Below are 23,119 nucleotides of genomic sequence, written 5' to 3' on the forward strand. Positions count from 1 at the left end.
TTGTAATATCTCTAACATTGCTTGTAATATCTCCAACATTGTAATATCTCCAACATTGTAATATCTCCAACATTGTAATATCTCCAACATTGTAATATCTCTAACATTGCTTGTAATATCTCCAACATTGTAATATCTCCAACATTGTAATATCTCTAACATTGTAATATCTCCAACATTATAATATCTCTAACATTGTAATATCTCCAACATTGTAATATCTCCAACATTGTAATATCTCCAACATTGTAATATCTCCAACATTGTAATATCTCTAACATTGTAATATCTCCAACATTGTAATATCTCCAACATTGTAATATCTCCAACATTGTAATATCTCCAACATTGTAATATCTCTAACATTGCTTGTAATATCTCCAACATTGTAATATCTCCAACATTGTAATATCTCTAACATTGTAATATCTCCAACATTATAATATCTCTAACATTGTAATATCTCCAACATTGTAATATCTCCAACATTGTAATATCTCCAACATTGTAATATCTCCAACATTGTAATATCTCTAACATTGTAATATCTCCAACATTGTAATATCTCCAACATTGTAATATCTCCAACATTGTAATATCTCCAACATTGTAATATCTCCAACATTGCAGACTTTTTCCAGAGTGGATGAACACATGAATATCATGTTTGCTCCAAGGCTCCTTCACATGTTCATTGTTTAACACGAGTATGTAACAAAGTAGCCAGAATGTGAGTTGAAATGATTATTCATTAAGATATGATGATGAAATGATTATTCACTAAGATATGATGATGAAATGATTATTCACTAAGATATGATGATGAAATGATTATTCACTAAGATATGATGATGAAATGATTATTCACTAAGATATGATGATGAAATGATTATTCACTAAGATATGATGATGAAATGATTATTCATTAAGATATGATGATTAATATGTCTTCACTTTCCTTCATAGTGGAAGTTAGCCATGAGTAATATTCATAATAATGTATGGCTGGGCAATAAATACATCCAACTATATCAGTGTTTTGTATCCATAATGACTAATATTTGGATGAGCTATGGAGGATACAAATATATTGTCATTGTAAATGTAACTTCCTGTGATGATATTCCCTCAGCTATCAAGGCAGGAAGGAAATGTCAACACATGGAAACACTCCAACAATGTCAACAATCACATTGAAGACTTCACAATAAGATCTTACAAATCATCAATATGTAAGAAATGCTTCATAAAGTGTAAGACTTCACAATAAGATCTTACATATCATCAATATGTAAGAAATGCTTCATAAAGTGTAAGAAAATAGTGCACAATGTAAACATGTAGAAACCTGAGAAGAAGTATTTTCTGCAGGTTTAGTGGCAGGAAGTTACGTGCTCTGTGTAACATTTATTTGCTACACAGACATGGTCGGTGTAGCACAGGGGTGGGCAATTAATTTTCACCGGGGGCCGCATGAGCAACCCGAGCACTGCTGGAGGGCCACACCGACAATATTTCAATTAAATTTTGCTCAATATTATTAATTGATTATCTGTAAGATAAATAATAATAATAATAAATATTAATAATACTTTCATTTAACCTAAATTTACTTTATACAAAAGCAGATTGCTTTTGATGGTTTTATTTTGAACACTGTCTTACACTACACTTCCTGATGTATAATACAATGCAAAAATGTCCATTTCTGCACAGGGTTAATTTAAAGTTGATCCTGCATCCTCTTTACCACAAGTAACATCAACAATGGGCTTAAAGATCCATCAAGGCAGGAAAAGGTGCCTGAGAGAGCAGAGACAAGGGCCTCGCATCGATCAATACTTGTTACCAAGTCATCAGTCAAGTCGGTCGAGTGAAGCACAGCGACGGGACACAAACCAAAGTTCGCAGAGCATCAGCACCCCTGTATCTGAAGAAGGTAATACAAGCACAGACATGCTGGTGGAGGAGCCCACACAACCACAAAGACCTCCAATGGAGAGAAAGATCAAAGGGCACAAACCTGGCGTAAAGTGGCCCAAATCTGTTGACAAGAAAGAATGGGAGACAATCAACAGGGACCTAACAGAAATCTTGGAGCAACAAACAGGCACAAACAAACAGGGAAAGATCGAAAGGATGGGCGACATCATTTACAACTACAGAGAAGAACGTTTTGGAGTGAGCAACGGGAGAAGTGGAAAGAATCTACCACGGCCAGCTAAATCCAGGAGGCAGCAGGAGATGGACAGGCTTATCAGAGAGAGGAGGCAGAGAAGAAAGCTATGGAAAAAAGCTGAGAGGGAAGGTCTCATGCTACTCCAAGCAGACATCAAGAGCCGGCTAGCAACTTTGCGAAGAGCGGAAAACTTGAGGAAGCTTCGCAAGAACAAAGAACACACAAGAACTCGTTTCTATAAAGACCCCTTCAAATTTGTCAAAGACCTCTTCACAAAGGAAAAAAGCGGAACTTTGAAAACATCAAATCAGGAACTGGAGCAACACCTGGAAAAGATTCACCACGACTCAAAAAGGCAGGAGCATATAGTCATCCCACCTGACATCCCACCAATTCAACCACCTGTATTCAACCTGGACACTAGCCCTCCCAAATGGAAAGAAGTAGAGAACACAGTCCGACGAGCAAGAGCAGCATCGGCTCCGGGACCTAACGGGGTACCATATAAGCTCTACAAGATGTACTACGCTTTCTGTGGAAACTCATGAGGGTAGTGTGGCAGAAGCAAGGAATACCCAAGGCTTGGCGAAGGGCTGGTGGTGTGCTAATACCTAAAGAAAAGGAGGCATCGGAAATCAGCCAGTTCAGACCAATCTGTCTTCTCAATGTTGAGGGGAAAATCTTTTTCAGCGTGGTGTCTCAGAGGCTGTCCACATACCTGGTAAAGAACAAATACATTGCTACATCTGTACAGAAAGCTGGAATTCCAGGATTCTCTGGCTGCCTAGAACATACAAGCATGATCTGGCATCAGATCCAAGCAGCCAAGAAGGATAAGAGTGTAACCTTCCTCCACCTGGCCAATGCATTTGGCTCACTTCCCCATGAACTTCTCTGGGAATCTTTTAGCTTCTTCCTTGTACCAGAGCCCATCACCACACTGGTCAAAAACTACTTCCAAGACCTGCAGCTGTGCTTCACAACAGCCAACTTTACTACAACATGGCAGCGCTTGGAAGTAGGCATCATGGCAGGCTGCACAGTTTCACGCCTGATTTTCACAATGGCCATGGAAGTCATCATGAGGGCCTCAAGGTGGGTGGTGGGTGGTGAACCAACCAGGGCTGGGCTCCGTCTTCCACCTATCAGGGCTTACATGGACGACATGACAACACTAACCACTACCGCAGCATGCACTAAGCGTCTACTTGGAAAGTTGCAGGGGAACATCGAGTGGGCCCCAATGAAATTCAAGCCTAGTAAATCTCGAAGCATCTCCATAATCAAGGGGGTGCTGAGAGATACAAGGTTCTACATCGGCAAAGACCCAATTCCAACAGTGTCTGAGCAGCCTGTCAAAAGCCTGGGCAGATGGTACAATGCAAGCCTCAAGGACAAACAACAAATACAACAACTAAGGCAAGAGATCGCGAAGAGCCTGGATAACATAGACAAGACTCTATGGCCAGGGAAACTGAAGCTTTGGTGCCTACAATTTGGACTCCTCCCCCGGACAATGTGGCCACTCACTGTGTATGAAGTTCCAGTAACCACCGTGGAGAAGATGGAGCGAACCATCACTTCATATGCAAAAAAGTGGCTTGGCAGTCCACAATGTCTAAGTAACATCGGCCTCTACGGCAAAGGGATCCTGGAGCTACCTCTCACTAGTCTAACTGAGGAATACAAGTGTTCTAAAGTTAGACTCCAGATGACACTGACAGACTCCAGAGACAAGACCGTTAGCACTGTTGCACCGCCCCTAGTAACTGGGCGGAAGTGGACACCATCCGATGCGGTGCAGCAAGCTACAGCAGCCCTGAGGCACAGAGACATCGTGGTGAAGGTCCAGCAGGGAAGACGAGGCTTTGGCCTGACTGCAAGAGAACCATCCTGGGAAAATGCTACAACATCAGAGCGGAGGACGCAAAAGACTCTGTTATTGAAATAATAAAGAAGTCTAAAGCGTCGCACGACAATGTCTTCCCTGGATGGTCCTGAGAACCCGCACGGCAGTCAGGACTGTCACACTTAGGACTGTCCCTGGATGGTCCTGAGAACCCGCACGCCAGTCAGGACTGTCACACGACAATGTCATCCCTGGATGGTCCTGAGAACCCGCACGCCAGTCAGGACTGTCACACGACAATGTCATCCCTGGATGGTCCTGAGAACCCGCACGCCAGTCAGGACTGTCACACGACAATGTCTTCCCTGGATGGTCCTGAGAACCCGCACGGCAGTCAGGACTGTCACACGACAATGTCATCCCTGGATGGTCCTGAGAACCCGCACGCCAGTCAGGACTGTCACACGACAATGTCTTCCCTGGATGGTCCTGAGAACCCGCACGCCAGTCAGGACTGTCACACGACAATGTCATCCCTGGATGGTCCTGAGAACCCGCACGGCAGTCAGGACTGTCACACCGGGCATCACTTGTCGCACGACAATGTCTTCCCTGGATGGTCCTGAGAACCCGCACGGCAGTCAGGACTGTCACACTTAGGACTGTCCCTGGATGGTCCTGAGAACCCGCACGGCAGTCAGGACTGTCACACTTAGGACTGTCCCTGGATGGTCCTGAGAACCCGCACGGCAGTCAGGACTGTCACACTTAGGACTGTCCCTGGATGGTCCTGAGAACCCGCACGGCAGTCAGGACTGTCACATCACTTGTCGCTGTGCACGCACCTTCACTCGCAGGTTACAAACGGACATACGCCCATAAATAACACTTTTCAAAATAAAAGCAGCACAGTTGTATTGCACGCACAACATGGATGTTATTTTGTAATTTGTGATTGCTGCTGTTCACATTCCCTCACGAGCATACGTCCACACGGAAGTAATACAAATAATGCTTTTCAAAACAAAAGCAGCACCGTTGTATTGCACACTCGACATAAATACTTTTTAAAATGTATTTTGTAATTTATGATTGGCCTCACGCGGGCCGGACAGGGACGCACAAAGGGTCGGATGTGGCCTGCGGGCAGCAGAATGGTGTGACATTTATTTGGTCTGTTAATCCTAATTATGTATGGAAATGAATATTTATTATGAAGTAATTATGATTAAAATATTATTGGAGCACATTATTGTTCTACAGTAGCACATTATATTCTGCTACTTACTTTTGTTACGGTTCAAACACTCTCACTCCGCTGAGCGCACCTCGGGACACGCCCACGGGTGTTCCTCTCCTCACTCTTCAATCAACACACCTGACGCTGATGAGATCTTCCCTGCCTTCTTAAGCCTGCATTCCAGTGCCAGAACCTAGCTACTTGCAAGGAGTAAGCCTTACACGTCTCTAGCTTCCTTGCCTATGTGCTCATGCTGTCTTGTCCTGTGTCCTCATTCCCTGCTTTCCAGCTGTGTGTCTCGTCTTCCTGGATCCCCTCTGGACTTATTCCCTGCTTTCCAGCTGTGTGTCTCGTCTTCCTGGATCCCCTCTGGACTTATTCCCTGCTTTCCAGCTGTGTGTCTCGTCTTCCCGGATCCCCTCTGGACTTATTCCCTGCTTTCCAGATGTGTGTCTCGTCTTCCTGGATCCCCTCTGGACTTATTCCCTGCTTTCCAGCTGTGTGTCTCGTCTTCCCGGATCCCCCTGGACTTATTCCCTGCTTTCCAGCTGTGTGTCTTGTCTTCCTGGATCCCCTCTGGACTTATTCCCTGCTTTCCAGCTGTGTGTCTCGTCTTCCCGGATCCCCTCTGGACTTATTCCCTGCTTTCCAGCTGTGTGTCTCGTCTTCCTGGATCCCCTCTGGACTTATTCCCTGCTTTCCAGCTGTGTGTCTCGTCTTCCTGGATCCCCTCTGGACTTATTCCCTGCTTTCCAGCTGTGTGTCTCGTCTTCCTGGATCCCCTCTGGACTTATTCCCTGCTTTCCAGCTGTGTGTCTCGTCTTCCCGGATCCCCTCTGGACTTATTCCCTGCTTTCCAGATGTGTGTCTCGTCTTCCTGGATCCCCTCTGGACTTATTCCCTGCTTTCCAGCTGTGTGTCTCGTCTTCCCGGATCCCCCTGGACTTATTCCCTGCTTTCCAGCTGTGTGTCTTGTCTTCCTGGATCCCCTCTGGACTTATTCCCTGCTTTCCAGCTGTGTGTCTCGTCTTCCTGGATCCCCTCTGGACTTATTCCCTGCTTTCCAGCTGTGTGTCTCGTCTTCCTGGATCCCCTCTGGACTTATTCCCTGCTTTCCAGCTGTGTGTCTCGTCTTCCCGGATCCCCTCTGGACTTATTCCCTGCTTTCCAGATGTGTGTCTCGTCTTCCTGGATCCCCTCTGGACTTATTCCCTGCTTTCCAGCTGTGTGTCTCGTCTTCCCGGATCCCCCTGGACTTATTCCCTGCTTTCCAGCTGTGTGTCTTGTCTTCCTGGATCCCCTCTGGACTTATTCCCTGCTTTCCAGCTGTGTGTCTCGTCTTCCTGGATCCCCTCTGGACTTATTCCCTGCTTTCCAGCTGTGTGTCTCGTCTTTCCGGATCCCCTCTGGACTTATTCCCTGCTTTCCAGCTGTGTGTCTCGTCTTCCCGGATCCCCTCTGGACTTATTCCCTGCTTTCCAGCTGTGTGTCTCGTCTTCCTGGATCCCCTCTGGACTTATTCCCTGCTTTCCAGCTGTGTGTCTCGTCTTCCCGGATCCCCTCTGGACTTATTCCCTGCTTTCCAGCTGTGTGTCTCGTCTTCCCGGATCCCCTCTGGACTTATTCCCTGCTTTCCAGCTGTGTGTCTTGTCTTCCTGGATCCCCTCTGGACTTATTCCCTGCTTTCCAGCTGTGTGTCTCGTCTTCCCGGATCCCCTCTGGACTTATTCCCTGCTTTCCAGCTGTGTGTCTCGTCTTCCTGGATCCCCTCTGGACTTATTCCCTGCTTTCCAGCTGTGTGTCTCGTCTTCCTGGATCCCCTCTGGACTTATTCCCTGCTTTCCAGCTGTGTGTCTCGTCTTCCTGGATCCCCTCTGGACTTATTCCCTGCTTTCCAGCTGTGTGTCTCGTCTTCCCGGATCCCCTCTGGACTTATTCCCTGCTTTCCAGATGTGTGTCTCGTCTTCCTGGATCCCCTCTGGACTTATTCCCTGCTTTCCAGCTGTGTGTCTCGTCTTCCCGGATCCCCCTGGACTTATTCCCTGCTTTCCAGCTGTGTGTCTTGTCTTCCTGGATCCCCTCTGGACTTATTCCCTGCTTTCCAGCTGTGTGTCTCGTCTTCCCGGATCCCCTCTGGACTTATTCCCTGCTTTCCAGATGTGTGTCTCGTCTTCCTGGATCCCCTCTGGACTTATTCCCTGCTTTCCAGCTGTGTGTCTCGTCTTCCCGGATCCCCCTGGACTTATTCCCTGCTTTCCAGCTGTGTGTCTTGTCTTCCTGGATCCCCTCTGGACTTATTCCCTGCTTTCCAGCTGTGTGTCTCGTCTTCCTGGATCCCCTCTGGACTTATTCCCTGCTTTCCAGCTGTGTGTCTCGTCTTTCCGGATCCCCTCTGGACTTATTCCCTGCTTTCCAGCTGTGTGTCTCGTCTTCCCGGATCCCCCTGGACTTATTCCCTGCTTTCCAGCTGTGTGTCTTGTCTTCCTGGATCCCCTCTGGACTTATTCCCTGCTTTCCAGCTGTGTGTCTCGTCTTCCTGGATCCCCTCTGGACTTATTCCCTGCTTTCCAGCTGTGTGTCTCGTCTTCCTGGATCCCCTCTGGACTTATTCCCTGCTTTCCAGCTGTGTGTCTCGTCTTCCCGGATCCCCTCTGGACTTATTCCCTGCTTTCCAGATGTGTGTCTCGTCTTCCTGGATCCCCTCTGGACTTATTCCCTGCTTTCCAGCTGTGTGTCTCGTCTTCCCGGATCCCCCTGGACTTATTCCCTGCTTTCCAGCTGTGTGTCTTGTCTTCCTGGATCCCCTCTGGACTTATTCCCTGCTTTCCAGCTGTGTGTCTCGTCTTCCTGGATCCCCTCTGGACTTATTCCCTGCTTTCCAGCTGTGTGTCTCGTCTTTCCGGATCCCCTCTGGACTTATTCCCTGCTTTCCAGCTGTGTGTCTCGTCTTCCCGGATCCCCTCTGGACTTATTCCCTGCTTTCCAGCTGTGTGTCTCGTCTTCCCGGATCCCCTCTGGACTTATTCCCTGCTTTCCAGCTGTGTGTCTCGTCTTCCCGGATCCCCTCTGGACTTATTCCCTGCTTTCCAGCTGTGTGTCTCGTCTTCCCGGATCCCCTCTGGACTTATTCCCTGCTTTCCAGCTGTGTGTCTTGTCTTCCTGGATCCCCTCTGGACTTATTCCCTGCTTTCCAGCTGTGTGTCTCGTCTTCCCGGATCCCCTCTGGACTTATTCCCTGCTTTCCAGCTGTGTGTCTCGTCTTCCTGGATCCCCTCTGGACTTATTCCCTGCTTTCCAGCTGTGTGTCTCGTCTTCCTGGATCCCCTCTGGACTTATTCCCTGCTTTCCAGCTGTGTGTCTCGTCTTCCTGGATCCCCTCTGGACTTATTCCCTGCTTTCCAGCTGTGTGTCTCGTCTTCCCGGATCCCCTCTGGACTTATTCCCTGCTTTCCAGATGTGTGTCTCGTCTTCCTGGATCCCCTCTGGACTTATTCCCTGCTTTCCAGCTGTGTGTCTCGTCTTCCCGGATCCCCCTGGACTTATTCCCTGCTTTCCAGCTGTGTGTCTTGTCTTCCTGGATCCCCTCTGGACTTATTCCCTGCTTTCCAGCTGTGTGTCTCGTCTTCCCGGATCCCCTCTGGACTTATTCCCTGCTTTCCAGCTGTGTGTCTCGTCTTCCTGGATCCCCTCTGGACTTATTCCCTGCTTTCCAGCTGTGTGTCTCGTCTTCCTGGATCCCCTCTGGACTTATTCCCTGCTTTCCAGCTGTGTGTCTCGTCTTCCTGGATCCCCTCTGGACTTATTCCCTGCTTTCCAGCTGTGTGTCTCGTCTTCCCGGATCCCCTCTGGACTTATTCCCTGCTTTCCAGATGTGTGTCTCGTCTTCCTGGATCCCCTCTGGACTTATTCCCTGCTTTCCAGCTGTGTGTCTCGTCTTCCCGGATCCCCCTGGACTTATTCCCTGCTTTCCAGCTGTGTGTCTTGTCTTCCTGGATCCCCTCTGGACTTATTCCCTGCTTTCCAGCTGTGTGTCTCGTCTTCCTGGATCCCCTCTGGACTTATTCCCTGCTTTCCAGCTGTGTGTCTCGTCTTCCTGGATCCCCTCTGGACTTATTCCCTGCTTTCCAGCTGTGTGTCTCGTCTTCCCGGATCCCCTCTGGACTTATTCCCTGCTTTCCAGATGTGTGTCTCGTCTTCCTGGATCCCCTCTGGACTTATTCCCTGCTTTCCAGCTGTGTGTCTCGTCTTCCCGGATCCCCCTGGACTTATTCCCTGCTTTCCAGCTGTGTGTCTCGTCTTCCTGGATCCCCTCTGGACTTATTCCCTGCTTTCCAGCTGTGTGTCTCGTCTTCCTGGATCCCCTCTGGACTTATTCCCTGCTTTCCAGCTGTGTGTCTCGTCTTTCCGGATCCCCTCTGGACTTATTCCCTGCTTTCCAGCTGTGTGTCTCGTCTTTCCGGATCCCCTCTGGACTTATTCCCTGCTTTCCAGCTGTGTGTCTCGTCTTCCCGGATCCCCTCTGGACTTATTCCCTGCTTTCCAGCTGTGTGTCTCGTCTTCCTGGATCCCCTCTGGACTTATTCCCTGCTTTCCAGCTGTGTGTCTCGTCTTCCCGGATCCCCTCTGGACTTATTCCCTGCTTTCCAGCTGTGTGTCTCGTCTTCCCGGATCCCCTCTGGACTTATTCCCTGCTTTCCAGCTGTGTGTCTTGTCTTCCTGGATCCCCTCTGGACTTATTCCCTGCTTTCCAGCTGTGTGTCTCGTCTTCCCGGATCCCCTCTGGACTTATTCCCTGCTTTCCAGCTGTGTGTCTCGTCTTCCTGGATCCCCTCTGGACTTATTCCCTGCTTTCCAGCTGTGTGTCTCGTCTTCCTGGATCCCCTCTGGACTTATTCCCTGCTTTCCAGCTGTGTGTCTCGTCTTCCTGGATCCCCTCTGGACTTATTCCCTGCTTTCCAGCTGTGTGTCTCGTCTTCCCGGATCCCCTCTGGACTTATTCCCTGCTTTCCAGATGTGTGTCTCGTCTTCCTGGATCCCCTCTGGACTTATTCCCTGCTTTCCAGCTGTGTGTCTCGTCTTCCCGGATCCCCCTGGACTTATTCCCTGCTTTCCAGCTGTGTGTCTTGTCTTCCTGGATCCCCTCTGGACTTATTCCCTGCTTTCCAGCTGTGTGTCTCGTCTTCCCGGATCCCCTCTGGACTTATTCCCTGCTTTCCAGATGTGTGTCTCGTCTTCCTGGATCCCCTCTGGACTTATTCCCTGCTTTCCAGCTGTGTGTCTCGTCTTCCCGGATCCCCCTGGACTTATTCCCTGCTTTCCAGCTGTGTGTCTTGTCTTCCTGGATCCCCTCTGGACTTATTCCCTGCTTTCCAGCTGTGTGTCTCGTCTTCCTGGATCCCCTCTGGACTTATTCCCTGCTTTCCAGCTGTGTGTCTCGTCTTCCTGGATCCCCTCTGGACTTATTCCCTGCTTTCCAGCTGTGTGTCTCGTCTTTCCGGATCCCCTCTGGACTTATTCCCTGCTTTCCAGCTGTGTGTCTCGTCTTCCCGGATCCCCTCTGGACTTATTCCCTGCTTTCCAGCTGTGTGTCTCGTCTTCCTGGATCCCCTCTGGACTTATTCCCTGCTTTCCAGCTGTGTGTCTCGTCTTCCCGGATCCCCTCTGGACTTCCTGCTGCCTTCCCGGATCTCAACCTCACGCCTGCCCCCGGACAACGACGCCTTGCTCCAGGTCCTGGCCACCTGCCTGTCCCTGGACCTCCGAGCCCGCCTTGCCCTTTCTGAACTTCTGCATGGATCTCAACACGCACCTTCAACAGCACCCGACATGTAATCACTTCACATAGTCACTCTAGATATTTGGATTAGTCATTCTAGTATTTAATAAACATGCTGCAAGCTAAACGACGTCCCGTTACAAGTTGACTTTTACAGTCCTGCACTTTAGTTCCTACCTCTTGATCCGTACAGAAGAGACTATTCAAGCTCATGATGTCACAAGTGACACATTTCGATGATTCAAGCTCATGATGTCACAAGTGACACATTTCGATGATTCAAGTTCATGATGTCACAAGTGACACATTTCGATGATTCAAGTTCATGATGTCACAAGTGACACATTTCGATGATTCAAGCTCATGATGTCACAAGTGACACATTTCGATGATTCAAGTTCATGATGTCACAAGTGACACATTTAGAAGAGAACATGTGTGGGAGTCACATGACACAAAATGGCTGCAGTGACTCACCTGGGACGGAGACAAAGAACTTGACGGCGTCCCGGTGTCCGTGGAAACAGAGCTGGGCCTGGGCCATGGAGCAGTACGGGATGAAGCTGCCGCTGCTTTTCTCCGAGCCGTCGCCGCCGTAGACGTGGATCACACCCCCGCACGAGGTCGGAGACACCTTATTGGCTGAAACCACAGCGGGGCAGGTTAGATCCAAAATGGCCGCCCGCACGCCCTGGGCATGCCAAATTAATTAAGCACAGCAAGCCCCTCCCACCTGACTCAGGTGACACATCAAAGAATATATGAGTAACAATGTGTCACATGATCATAAAGAATAATAATAATATGTCACATGATCATAAATAATAATAATAATGTGTCACATGATGATAAAGAATAATAATAATGTGTCACATGATCATAAAGAATAATAATAATGTGTCACATGATCATAAAGAATAATAATAATATGTCACATGATGATAAAGAATAATAATATGTCACATAATCATAAAGAATAATAATAATGTGTCACATGATGATAAAGAATAATAATAATGTGTCACATGATGATAAAGAATAATAATAATATGTCACATGTTCATAAATAATAATAATAATATGTCAAATGATGATAAAGAATAATAATAATGTGTCACATGATCATAAAGAATAATAATAAAATGTCACATGATGATAAAGAATAATAATAATGTGTCACATGATGATAAAAAATAATAATAATATGTCACATGTTCATAAATAATAATAATAATGTGTCACATGATCATAAAGAATAATAATAATGTGTCACATGATCATAAATAATAATAATAATGTGTCACATGATGATAAAGAATAATAATAATGTGTCACATGTTCATAAATAATAATAATAATGTGTCACATGATGATAAAGAATAATAATAATGTGTCACATGATCATAAAGAATAATAATAATGTGTCACATGTTCATAAATAATAATAATAATGTGTCACATGATGATAAAGAATAATAATAATGTGTCATATGATGATAAAGAATAATAATATGTCACATGTTCATAAATAATAATAATAATGTGTCACATGATCAAAGAGAATAATAATAATGTGTCACATGATCATAAAGAATAATAATAATATGTCACATGTTCATAAATAATAATAATAATATGTCACATGATGATAAAGAATAATAATAATGTGTCACATGATCATAAAGAATAATAATAATATGTCACATGATGATAAAGAATAATAATAATGTGTCACATGATGATAAAGAATAATAATAATATGTCACATGTTCATAAATAATAATAATAATGTGTCACATGATCATAAAGAATAATAATAATGTGTCACATGATCATAAAGAATAATAATAATATGTCACATGATGATAAATAATAATAATGTGTCACATGATGATAAAGAATAATAATAATGTGTCACATGATGATAAAGAATAATAATAATATGTCACATGTTCATAAATAATAATAATAATGTGTCACATGATCATAAAGAATAATAATAATGTGTCACATGATCATAAAGAATAATAATAATGTGTCACATGATGATAAAGAATAATAATAATGTGTCACATGATCATAAAGAATAATAATAATGTGTCACATGATGATAAAGAATAATAATAATGTGTCACATGATCATAAAGAATAATAATAATATGTCACATGTTCATAAATAATAATAATAATGTGTCACATGATCATAAAGAATAATAATAATGTGTCACATGATCATAAAGAATAATAATAATGTGTCACATGATGATAAATAATAATAATAATGTGTCACATGATGATAAAGAATAATAATAATGTGTCACATGATGATAAAGAATAATAATAATATGTCACATGTTCATAAATAATAATAATAATGTGTCACATGATCATAAAGAATAATAATAATGTGTCACATGATCATAAAGAATAATAATAATGTGTCACATGATGATAAAGAATAATAATAATGTGTCACATGATCATAAAGAATAATAATAATGTGTCACATGATGATAAAGAATAATAATAATGTGTCACATGATCATAAAGAATAATAATAATATGTCACATGTTCATAAATAATAATAATAATGTGTCACATGATCATAAAGAATAATAATAATGTGTCACATGATCATAAAGAATAATAATAATGTGTCACATGATGATAAAGAATAATAATAATGTGTCACATGATCATAAAGAATAATAATAATGTGTCACGTGATGATAAAGAATAATAATAATGTGTCACATGATCATAAAGAATAATAATGTGTCACATGTTCATAAATAATAATAATAATGTGTCACATGATGATAAAGAATAATAATAACGTGTCATATGATGATAAAGAATAATAATAATATGTCACATGTTCATAAATAATAATAATAATGTGTCACATGATGATAAAGAATAATAATAATGTGTCACATGATGATAAAGAATAATAATAATGTGTCACATGTTCATAAATAATAATAATAATGTGTCACATGATGATAAAGAATAATAATAATGTGTCACATGATGATAAAGAATAATAATAATGTGTCACATGATGATAAAGAATAATAATAATGTGTCACATGATGATAAAGAATAAAAAGAAGAGATGATGATTATTAAAAGATGGTAGGAGGAAGAAAGTCTCCCACTCACCCCTCAGACCCAGAAGTTGTCCTCGGTGTAAAACCACCGCTGACATGACATGAGAGCAGAGGACAGCATTTTATTCTTCTCATCAACTATATTCTTTATACTTTATTCTGTGTACATCATCACTAAACACAGTGTCCACCGTGTACATCATCACTAAACACAGTGTCCACCGTGTACATCATCACTAAACACAGTGTCCACCGTGTACATCATCACTAAACACAGTGTCCACCGTGTACATCATCACTAAACACAGTGTCCACCGTGTACATCATCACTAAACACAGTGTCCACCGTGTACATCATCATTAAACACAGTGTCCACAGTGTACATCATCATTAAACACAGTGTCCACCGTGTACATCATCATTAAACACAGTGTCCACCGTGTACATCATCACTAAACACAGTGTCCACCGTGTACATCATCACTAAACACAGTGTCCACCGTGTACATCATCACTAAACACAGTGTCCACCGTGTACATCATCACTAAACACAGTGTCCACCGTGTACATCATCACTAAACACAGTGTCCACCGTGTACATCATCACTAAACACAGTGTCCACCGTGTACATCATCACTAAACACAGTGTCCACCGTGTACATCATCACTAAACACAGTGTCCACCGTGTACATCATCACTAAACACAGTGTCCACCGTGTACATCATCACTAAACACAGTGTCCACAGTGTACATCATCACTAAACACAGTGTCCACCGTGTACATCATCATTAAACACAGTGTCCACCGTGTACATCATCACTAAACACAGTGTCCACCGTGTACATCATCACTAAACACAGTGTCCACCGTGTACATCATCACTAAACACAGTGTCCACCGTGTACATCATCACTAAACACAGTGTCCACCGTGTACATCATCACTAAACACAGTGTCCACCGTGTACATCATCACTAAACACAGTGTCCACCGTGTACATCATCACTAAACACAGTGTCCACCGTGTACATCATCACTAAACACAGTGTCCACCGTGTACATCATCACTAAACACAGTGTCCACCGTGTACATCATCACTAAACACAGTGTCCACCGTGTACATCATCACTAAACACAGTGTCCACCGTGTACATCATCACTAAACACAGTGTCCACCGTGTACATCATCACTAAACACAGTGTCCACCGTGTACATCATCACTAAACACAGTGTCCACCGTGTACATCATCACTAAACACAGTGTCCACCGTGTACATCATCACTAAACACAGTGTCCACCGTGTACATCATCACTAAACACAGTGTCCACCGTGTACATCATCACTAAACACAGTGTCCACCGTGTACATCATCATTAAACACAGTGTCCACCGTGTACATCATCATTAAACACAGTGTCCACCGTGTACATCATCATTAAACACAGTGTCCACCGTGTACATCATCACTAAACACAGTGTCCACTGTGTACATCATCACTAAACACAGTGTCCACCGTGTACATCATCACTAAACACAGTGTCCACCGTGTACATCATCACTAAACACAGTGTCCACCGTGTACATCATCACTAAACACAGTGTCCACCGTGTACATCATCACTAAACACAGTGTCCACCGTGTAGATCATCACTAAACACAGTGTCCACCGTGTACATCATCACTAAACACAGTGTCCACCGTGTACATCATCACTAAACACAGTGTCCACCGTGTACATCATCACTAAACACAGTGTCCACCGTGTACATCATCACTAAACACAGTGTCCACCGTGTACATCATCACTAAACACAGTGTCCACCGTGTACATCATCACTAAACACAGTGTCCACCGTGTACATCATCACTAAACACAGTGTCCACCGTGTACATCATCACTAAACACAGTGTCCACCGTGTACATCATCACTAAACACAGTGTCCACCGTGTACATCATCACTAAACACAGTGTCCACCGTGTACATCATCACTAAACACAGTGTCCACCGTGTACATCATCATTAAACACAGTGTCCACCGTGTACATCATCACTAAACACAGTGTCCACCGTGTACATCATCACTAAACACAGTGTCCACCGTGTACATCATCATTAAACAGTGCGCAGCTAGTAAGTCTTTTAGATGAGTTGGTTAACTTCAGGTGATGCTGGTTGATAATGTACTTTCTGTTTGAATGCCTTAAACTGGATGTAAAACCATCCATAGCGTTTATACTCGTATGTATTTTTCATTCATCCCTCGTTTATAAGTTTTACAATATAACTAAAACAATGTGTGATGTTTGTAAGTTTTACAATATAACTAAATATAATGTTATGAAGCCAGCATCGTTAGCATTAGCTAACATGCTAACAGGTTTACGAGTGTCTGTGTTAATATTATTAACTTACAACAAAATTATTTTTGTATTGTTTCACTTCCAGAGAGATGGATTTTTTTTTTCCCCATAAATAAATACAATCATGTGTGCTTACGGACTGTATCCCTGCAGACTGTATTGATCTATATTGATATATAATGTAGATATTGTGTTTTTTATGTTGATTTCATAAAAAAATAAATTAAAAAAAGTTTTTTTATTTTTTTATTTCTTGGTTGAAAGTGGGTGTGGCCTATATAGCGGTGATATAGGGTGTGTGTTGTTGAAAGTGGGTGTGGCCTATATAGCGGTGATATAGGGTCTGTGTTGTTGAAAGTGGGTGTGGCCTATATAGCGGTGATATAGGGTCTGTGTTGTTGAAAGTGGGTGTGGCCTATATAGCGGTGATATAGGGTCTGTGTTGTTGAAAGTGGGTGTGGCCTATATAGCGGTGATATAGGTCTGTGCTGTTGAAAGTGGGTGTGGCCTATATAGCGGTGATATAGGGTATGTGTTGTTGAAAGTGGGTGTGGCCTATATAGCGGTGATATAGGGTATGTGTTGTTGAAAGTGGGTGTGGCCTATATAGCGGTGATATAGGGTCTGTGTTGTTGAAAGTGGGTGTGGCCTATATAGCGGTGATATAGGGTATGTGTTGTTGAAAGTGGGTGTGGCCTATATAGCGGTGATATAGGGTATGTGTTGTTGAAAGTGGGTGTGGCCTATATAGCGGTGATATAGGGTCTGTGTTGTTGAAAGTGGGTGTGGCCTATATAGCGGTGATATAGGGTATGTGTTGTTGAAAGTGGGTGTGGCCTATATAGCGGTGATATAGGGTCTGTGTTGTTGAAAGTGGGTGTGGCCTATATAGCGGTGATATAGGGTATGTGTTGTTGAAAGTGGGTGTGGCCTATATAGCGGTGATATAGGTCTGTGTTGTTGAAAGTGGGTGTGGCCTATATAGCGGTGATATAGGGTATGTGTTGTTGAAAGTGGGTGTGGCCTATATAGCGGTGATATAGGGTATGTGTTGTTGAAAGTGGGTGTGGCCTATATAGCGGTGATATAGGGTATGTGTTGTTGAAAGTGGGTGTGGCCTATATAGCGGTGATATAGGGTATGTGTTGTTGAAAGTGGGTGTGGCCTATATAGCGGTGATATAGGGTATGTGTTGTTGAAAGTGGGTGTGGCCTATATAGCGGTGATATAGGGTCTGTGTTGTTGAACGTGGGTGTGGCCTATATAGCGGTGATATAGGGTATGTGTTGTTGAAAGTGGGTGTGGCCTATATAGCGGTGATATAGGGTCTGTGTTGTTGAAAGTGGGTGTGGCCTATATAGCGGTGATATAGGGTATGTGTTGTTGAAAGTGGGTGTGGCCTATATAGCGGTGATATAGGGTCTGTGTTGTTGAAAGTGGGTGTGGCCTATATAGCGGTGATATAGGGTCTGTGTTGTTGGAAGTGGGTGTGGCCTATATAGCGGTGATATAGGGTATGTGTTGTTGAAAGTGGGTGTGGCCTATATAGCGGTGATATAGGGTCTGTGTTGTTGAAAGTGGGTGTGGCCTATATAGCGGTGATATAGGGTCTGTGTTGTTGAAAGTGGGTGTGGCCTATATAGCGGTGATATAGGGTCTGTGTTGTTGAAAGTGGGTGTGGCCTATATAGCGGTGATCTAGGGTCTGTGTTGTTGAAAGTGGGTGTGGCCTATATAGCGGTGATATAGGGTATGTGTTGTTGAAAGTGGGTGTGGCCTATATAGCGGTGATATAGGGTATGTGTTGTTGAAAGTGGGTGTGGCCTATATAGCGGTGATATAGGTCTGTGTTGTTGAAAGTGGGTGTGGCCTATATAGCGGTGATATAGGGTATGTGTTGTTGAAAGTGGGTGTGGCCTATATAGCGGTGATATAGGGTATGTGTTGTTGAAAGTGGGTGTGGCCTATATAGCGGTGATATAGGGTATGTGTTGTTGAAAGTGGGTGTGGCCTATATAGCGGTGATATAGGGTATGTGTTGTTGAAAGTGGGTGTGGCCTATATAGCGGTGATATAGGGTATGTGTTGTTGAAAGTGGGTGTGGCCTATATAGCGGTGATATAGGGTCTGTGTTGTTGAACGTGGGTGTGGCCTATATAGCGGTGATATAGGGTATGTGTTGTTGAAAGTGGGTGTGGCCTATATAGCGGTGATATAGGGTCTGTGTTGTTGAAAGTGGGTGTGGCCTATATAGCGGTGATATAGGGTCTGTGTTGTTGAAAGTGGGTGTGGCCTATATAGCGGTGATATAGGGTATGTGTTGTTGAAAGTGGGTGTGGCCTATATAGCGGTGATATAGGGTATGTGTTGTTGAAAGTGGGTGTGGCCTATATAGCGGTGATATAGGGTATGTGTTGTTGAAAGTGGGTGTGGCCTATATAGCGGTGATATAGGGTCTGTGTTGTTGAAAGTGGGTGTGGCCTATATAGCGGTGATATAGGGTATGTGTTGTTGAAAGTGGGTGTGGCCTATATAGCGGTGATATAGGGTCTGTGTTGTTGAAAGTGGGTGTGGCCTATATAGCGGTGATATAGGGTATGTGTTGTTGAAAGTGGGTGTGGCCTATATAGCGGTGATATAGGGTATGTGTTGTTGAAAGTGGGTGTGGCCTATATAGCGGTGATATAGGGTCTGTGTTGTTGAAAGTGAGGAAGAAGTGTTTGGAATGAAGAGAAAGTGACTCACTCTCAGTCAGAGGGATGGAGATGATGACGCCGTTGCCAGTCCCCACCCACAGGCGGTTTCCTCCAATGAGAAGAGCCGTGATCCGCACAAAGGAGAAGCCCAGCTTGCCAGTGCCTGGTGATCACAGGTGGGTGTGAGAGAGGGTGAGGAGGGAGGTCTCTCACGATCACAGGTGGGTGTGAGAGAGGGTGAGGAGGGAGGTCTCTCACGATCACAGGTGGGCGTTAGAGAGGGTGAGGAGGGAGGTCTCACGATCACAGGTGGGTGTGAGAGAGGGTGAGGAGGGGAGGTCTCTCACCCAGCATCTTGCTGACGTAGGGCTCGATGTCCACGTCCTGCAGGTGCTGGTGGGTGTGGGCGTGGTAGAGGCGCAGGGTGGAGTCCAGGCGGATGGACACCCACACGCCATCACCGATCCAGGCCAGCTGCCGCACCTGACTCTCACGACGTGGGTGGGCGTCAAAGGACTTCTGTTGGTGAGGAGCAGGTGAGGAGCAGGTGAGGAGCAGGTGAGGAGGAGAAGAAGAAGAAGACTGACCTCGATCTGCATGCTCTTGGGCTGGATGACGTGGATCTTGTTCTTGTAGCCGCACCACACCTTATCGTGCACCACCGCCATGCAGCGGATGGAATGGTGAGGACGCCCCAAGTCCATCAGGTGGTAGTTGGACAAGTCCCACTGGCCCTCTGAGAACACCACACATCCTTTATGTTAGCTGGGCTGGAGCCTACCCTAGTCTGCCTGCATGCTAACACTCTGTTAGCACTCCTGATAGGACAGCAAAACACTTGAAGTACTAATCACACCATGCATCAAAACTGTGACAAAGTACTTGAAGTACTAATCACACCATGCATCAAAACTGTGACAAAGTACTTGAAGTACTAATCACACCATGCATCAAAACTGTGACAAAGTACTTGAAGTACTAATCACACCATGCATCAAAACTGTGACAAAGTACTTGAAGTACTAATCACACCATGCATCAAAACTGTGACAAAGTACTTGAAGTACTAATCACACCATGCATCAAAACTGTGACAAACACCATGCATCAAAACTGTGACAAAGTACTTGAAGTACTAATCACACCATGCATCAAAACTGTGACAAAGTACTTGAAGTACTAATCACACCATGCATCAAAACTGTGACAAAGTACTTGAAGTACTAATCACACCATGCATCAAAACTCCAAACTACATGATTTGTATCATCGACATCATCATTATGATTTGTCTGAGTGGTTGGACAGGACAGATTAAAAAAACAAACATATATATATAAAAGTATATATATGTAAATGTATATATATGTATATTATATATATATGTGTGTTTATATGTGTATATAAACGTATGTATGTATGTATATATATATATATATATATATATATATATATATATATATATATATATATATATATATATATATATATATGCTAATGTATACACTGCATGTATATATACTGTATATGTATGTGTGTATATACTGTATGTGATTGTAAGATACATCCTGATATGCCTGAGATCACCGGGGGTTTGGGGTCTTCCAACATCAGACCCCCTCCCTCAGGTGACCCAGCCAGGGTTGTTCAGACCCCAGCTTGTGTCCCAGTAGCATTGGCCCACAGTTGGCTCGTCCTGATCCAAAGCCGTCTAGAGGCTCTCTCTGCTGCCTCCATGGTGGTCTTGATGGCCTTCCTTTTCCCACCACCTGTGATGCCAAGTAGTGTGGACACCTTGCACAGTGAGCGGCCAGCAAAGCCTCTTCACCCCACTTCAATGGGCTCACAACGTGCCTTCCAGCCTCCTCTTCGGCATTGCTGGACTAGCTCCGGGTACTTTGACCGCTTCCGCTCGCTTGCCTCCTCTATGCGATCCTCCCAAGGAACTGTCAGCTTTATCAGTACCCCCTGCCGTGAACTGCTCGGTCAGGCTCCACTGTACGCCGGTTCGGTTATTGCTTGTTGTTTGTGTCATGGTCCGGTCTATACCGAGGATGAACAGGAAGGGTGAGAGCATGCATCCCTGCTGCACCCCAGTCATGACCTCCAAGGGCTCTAACACGACACTGCATCCCTCGGTAGGTGTTCTTGATAAGGTAATCAACTTTGGGGGAATGCCATAGTGAGCCATCACTCTCCACAGCATCTCCCCATCCACAATGTCAAAAGCCTTTTCAAAGTCAATGAAGTTGACGTAGACAGGAGAGTTCCATCCAATTGACGGTTCAATGATCATCCTGAGTGTGGCTATGTGATCTGCACAGGATCGGTTGTTCCTGAAACCAGCCTGGCTTTTCTTCACTTTCCCATCGACTGCCTTTTGGATTGTCTCCAGTAGAATGCGGTTGAGCACCTTCCCTGGCCATGAAAGCAGCAATAGCCTCTGTAGGTCTTGCACTCCGTGAGGTCTCCTTTCTTGGGAATCTTGACAATGATGCCGTCTCTCCAGTCTGATGGGACATTTTCTTCCTCCCAGATGGTTTGCATGAGTTGGTAGAAGATGCTGGTGGAGGTTTCCATGTCTGCCTTTAGGTGGGATCTCATCTGGCCCCTCTGCCTTTCCTCCTCTCAGGGCCCTGATGGCCTTCTTGATTTGTCTCTTGGCTAAAGTTTATTCCCAACAGGTCTGTGGCTGGTGGGATCTCTGCTGTCAGTTGGCGGGGGTTGTCTATTGAGCAGTTCTCTAAAGTGTTCTGTCCTCAATGAACTTCTTTTTGTGCTTTCTGACACTTTTCTTCACTTCTTTGTTTGCTGCTTCATATTCTTTCTGTGCTGTGGCCTTTGTTGCTCTGGTTTTGCTTCTATTTAGTACCTCCTTTTTTCCCTTCTCTCACCTACTTTCTTCAACGTTTCCATGGAAAGCCATGGTTTGTTATTTCCCTTTCTTCTCCCTACCACTTCTTGACATGTCTCTTTCCATATTGTTGTCAGACTATTCCATTTATCCTACACTGATGTAGGAGTTTCTTGTAGTGCTTGTGTAGTGGGACTTTGTACAGTCCTGATGTGCCTATATCTTGAAATTGCTGTGTGTTGAATTTGACTCTTCCTTCTCTGAGTTTTGTGTTTTTTCATTTCAGCTGGATGTTTGCTGTAACTAGGTGATGGTCTGATCCAGCGTCAGCTCCCCTTTTCACTCTGACATCCAACAATGAGCGTCTAAACTTGAGGCTAATGCAGTTGTGGTGGATCTGGTTTTGTGTTCCATGGTCAGCAGACACCCAGGTTGCTTTATGCACATCCCTGTGACCAAGCTGTTGTCTGCACAAGCTGCTGCAAATCTTTCTCCCTTTTCATTCATGGTTCCTAGTCCTTGTCTTCCCATGTTCAATTCATAGCCACGGTTGTTTCCTCCTAACTTTCCGTTCATGTCTCGCATCAGAATCATGATGACCTTTCCTTTTTTGCTCTCAAGTATGTGATATAGTTGGTTGTAGAAATGATCCTTGATTTCACTGTCTGCGTCGTTAGTGGGAGCGTAGCATTGTACTACGTGGAGGTTTATTTTCTTGTGTGTAGTTTGGAACTTGGCTGTGATAATCCTCGAATTGACGGGTTCCCAGCTGATGAGGGCCCTCTGTGGCTCTGTGGAGAGCATGAACACAACTCCCTCTGTGTGTGATGCCAAGTCTTCTGGGTGTCCAGAGTACAGTATGGATTCTCCGCTCGCCAACTTGACCTACCCTGACGGGAGCCGTCTGGTTTCACACAGACCGAGGAGAGATAGTCTGTACCTCCTCATCTCCTCCGCGATTACTGCTGTCTTTCCGGCCGCGTACATAGTTCTCATGTTCCATGTAGCAATGTTGGTGCGTCGTCTAGGGTTCAAAA

At 44.6% G+C, this 23,119-nt stretch overlaps 1 protein-coding gene across 1 annotated transcript in view; it reads right to left on the reverse strand.

Moving 5' to 3' along the window:
• mapk8ip3 (mitogen-activated protein kinase 8 interacting protein 3) overlaps positions 1-23,119 on the reverse strand; it is a 132,039-nt gene that overhangs the window by 3,815 nt on the left and 105,105 nt on the right. Inside the window, exons 25-29 of the mRNA XM_062036661.1 lie at positions 19,816-19,964; positions 19,576-19,747; positions 19,278-19,391; positions 14,211-14,249; positions 11,522-11,686 (exon numbers count right to left, since the gene is read on the reverse strand). Of these exons, the coding sequence (XP_061892645.1) occupies positions 11,522-11,686; positions 14,211-14,249; positions 19,278-19,391; positions 19,576-19,747; positions 19,816-19,964 (639 nt within the window). The remainder of the gene's footprint in view (positions 1-11,521; positions 11,687-14,210; positions 14,250-19,277; positions 19,392-19,575; positions 19,748-19,815; positions 19,965-23,119) is intronic.

This window comes from Entelurus aequoreus, linkage group LG25, assembly GCF_033978785.1.
Source record: "Entelurus aequoreus isolate RoL-2023_Sb linkage group LG25, RoL_Eaeq_v1.1, whole genome shotgun sequence".
Lineage (NCBI taxonomy): Eukaryota > Metazoa > Chordata > Actinopteri > Syngnathiformes > Syngnathidae > Entelurus > Entelurus aequoreus.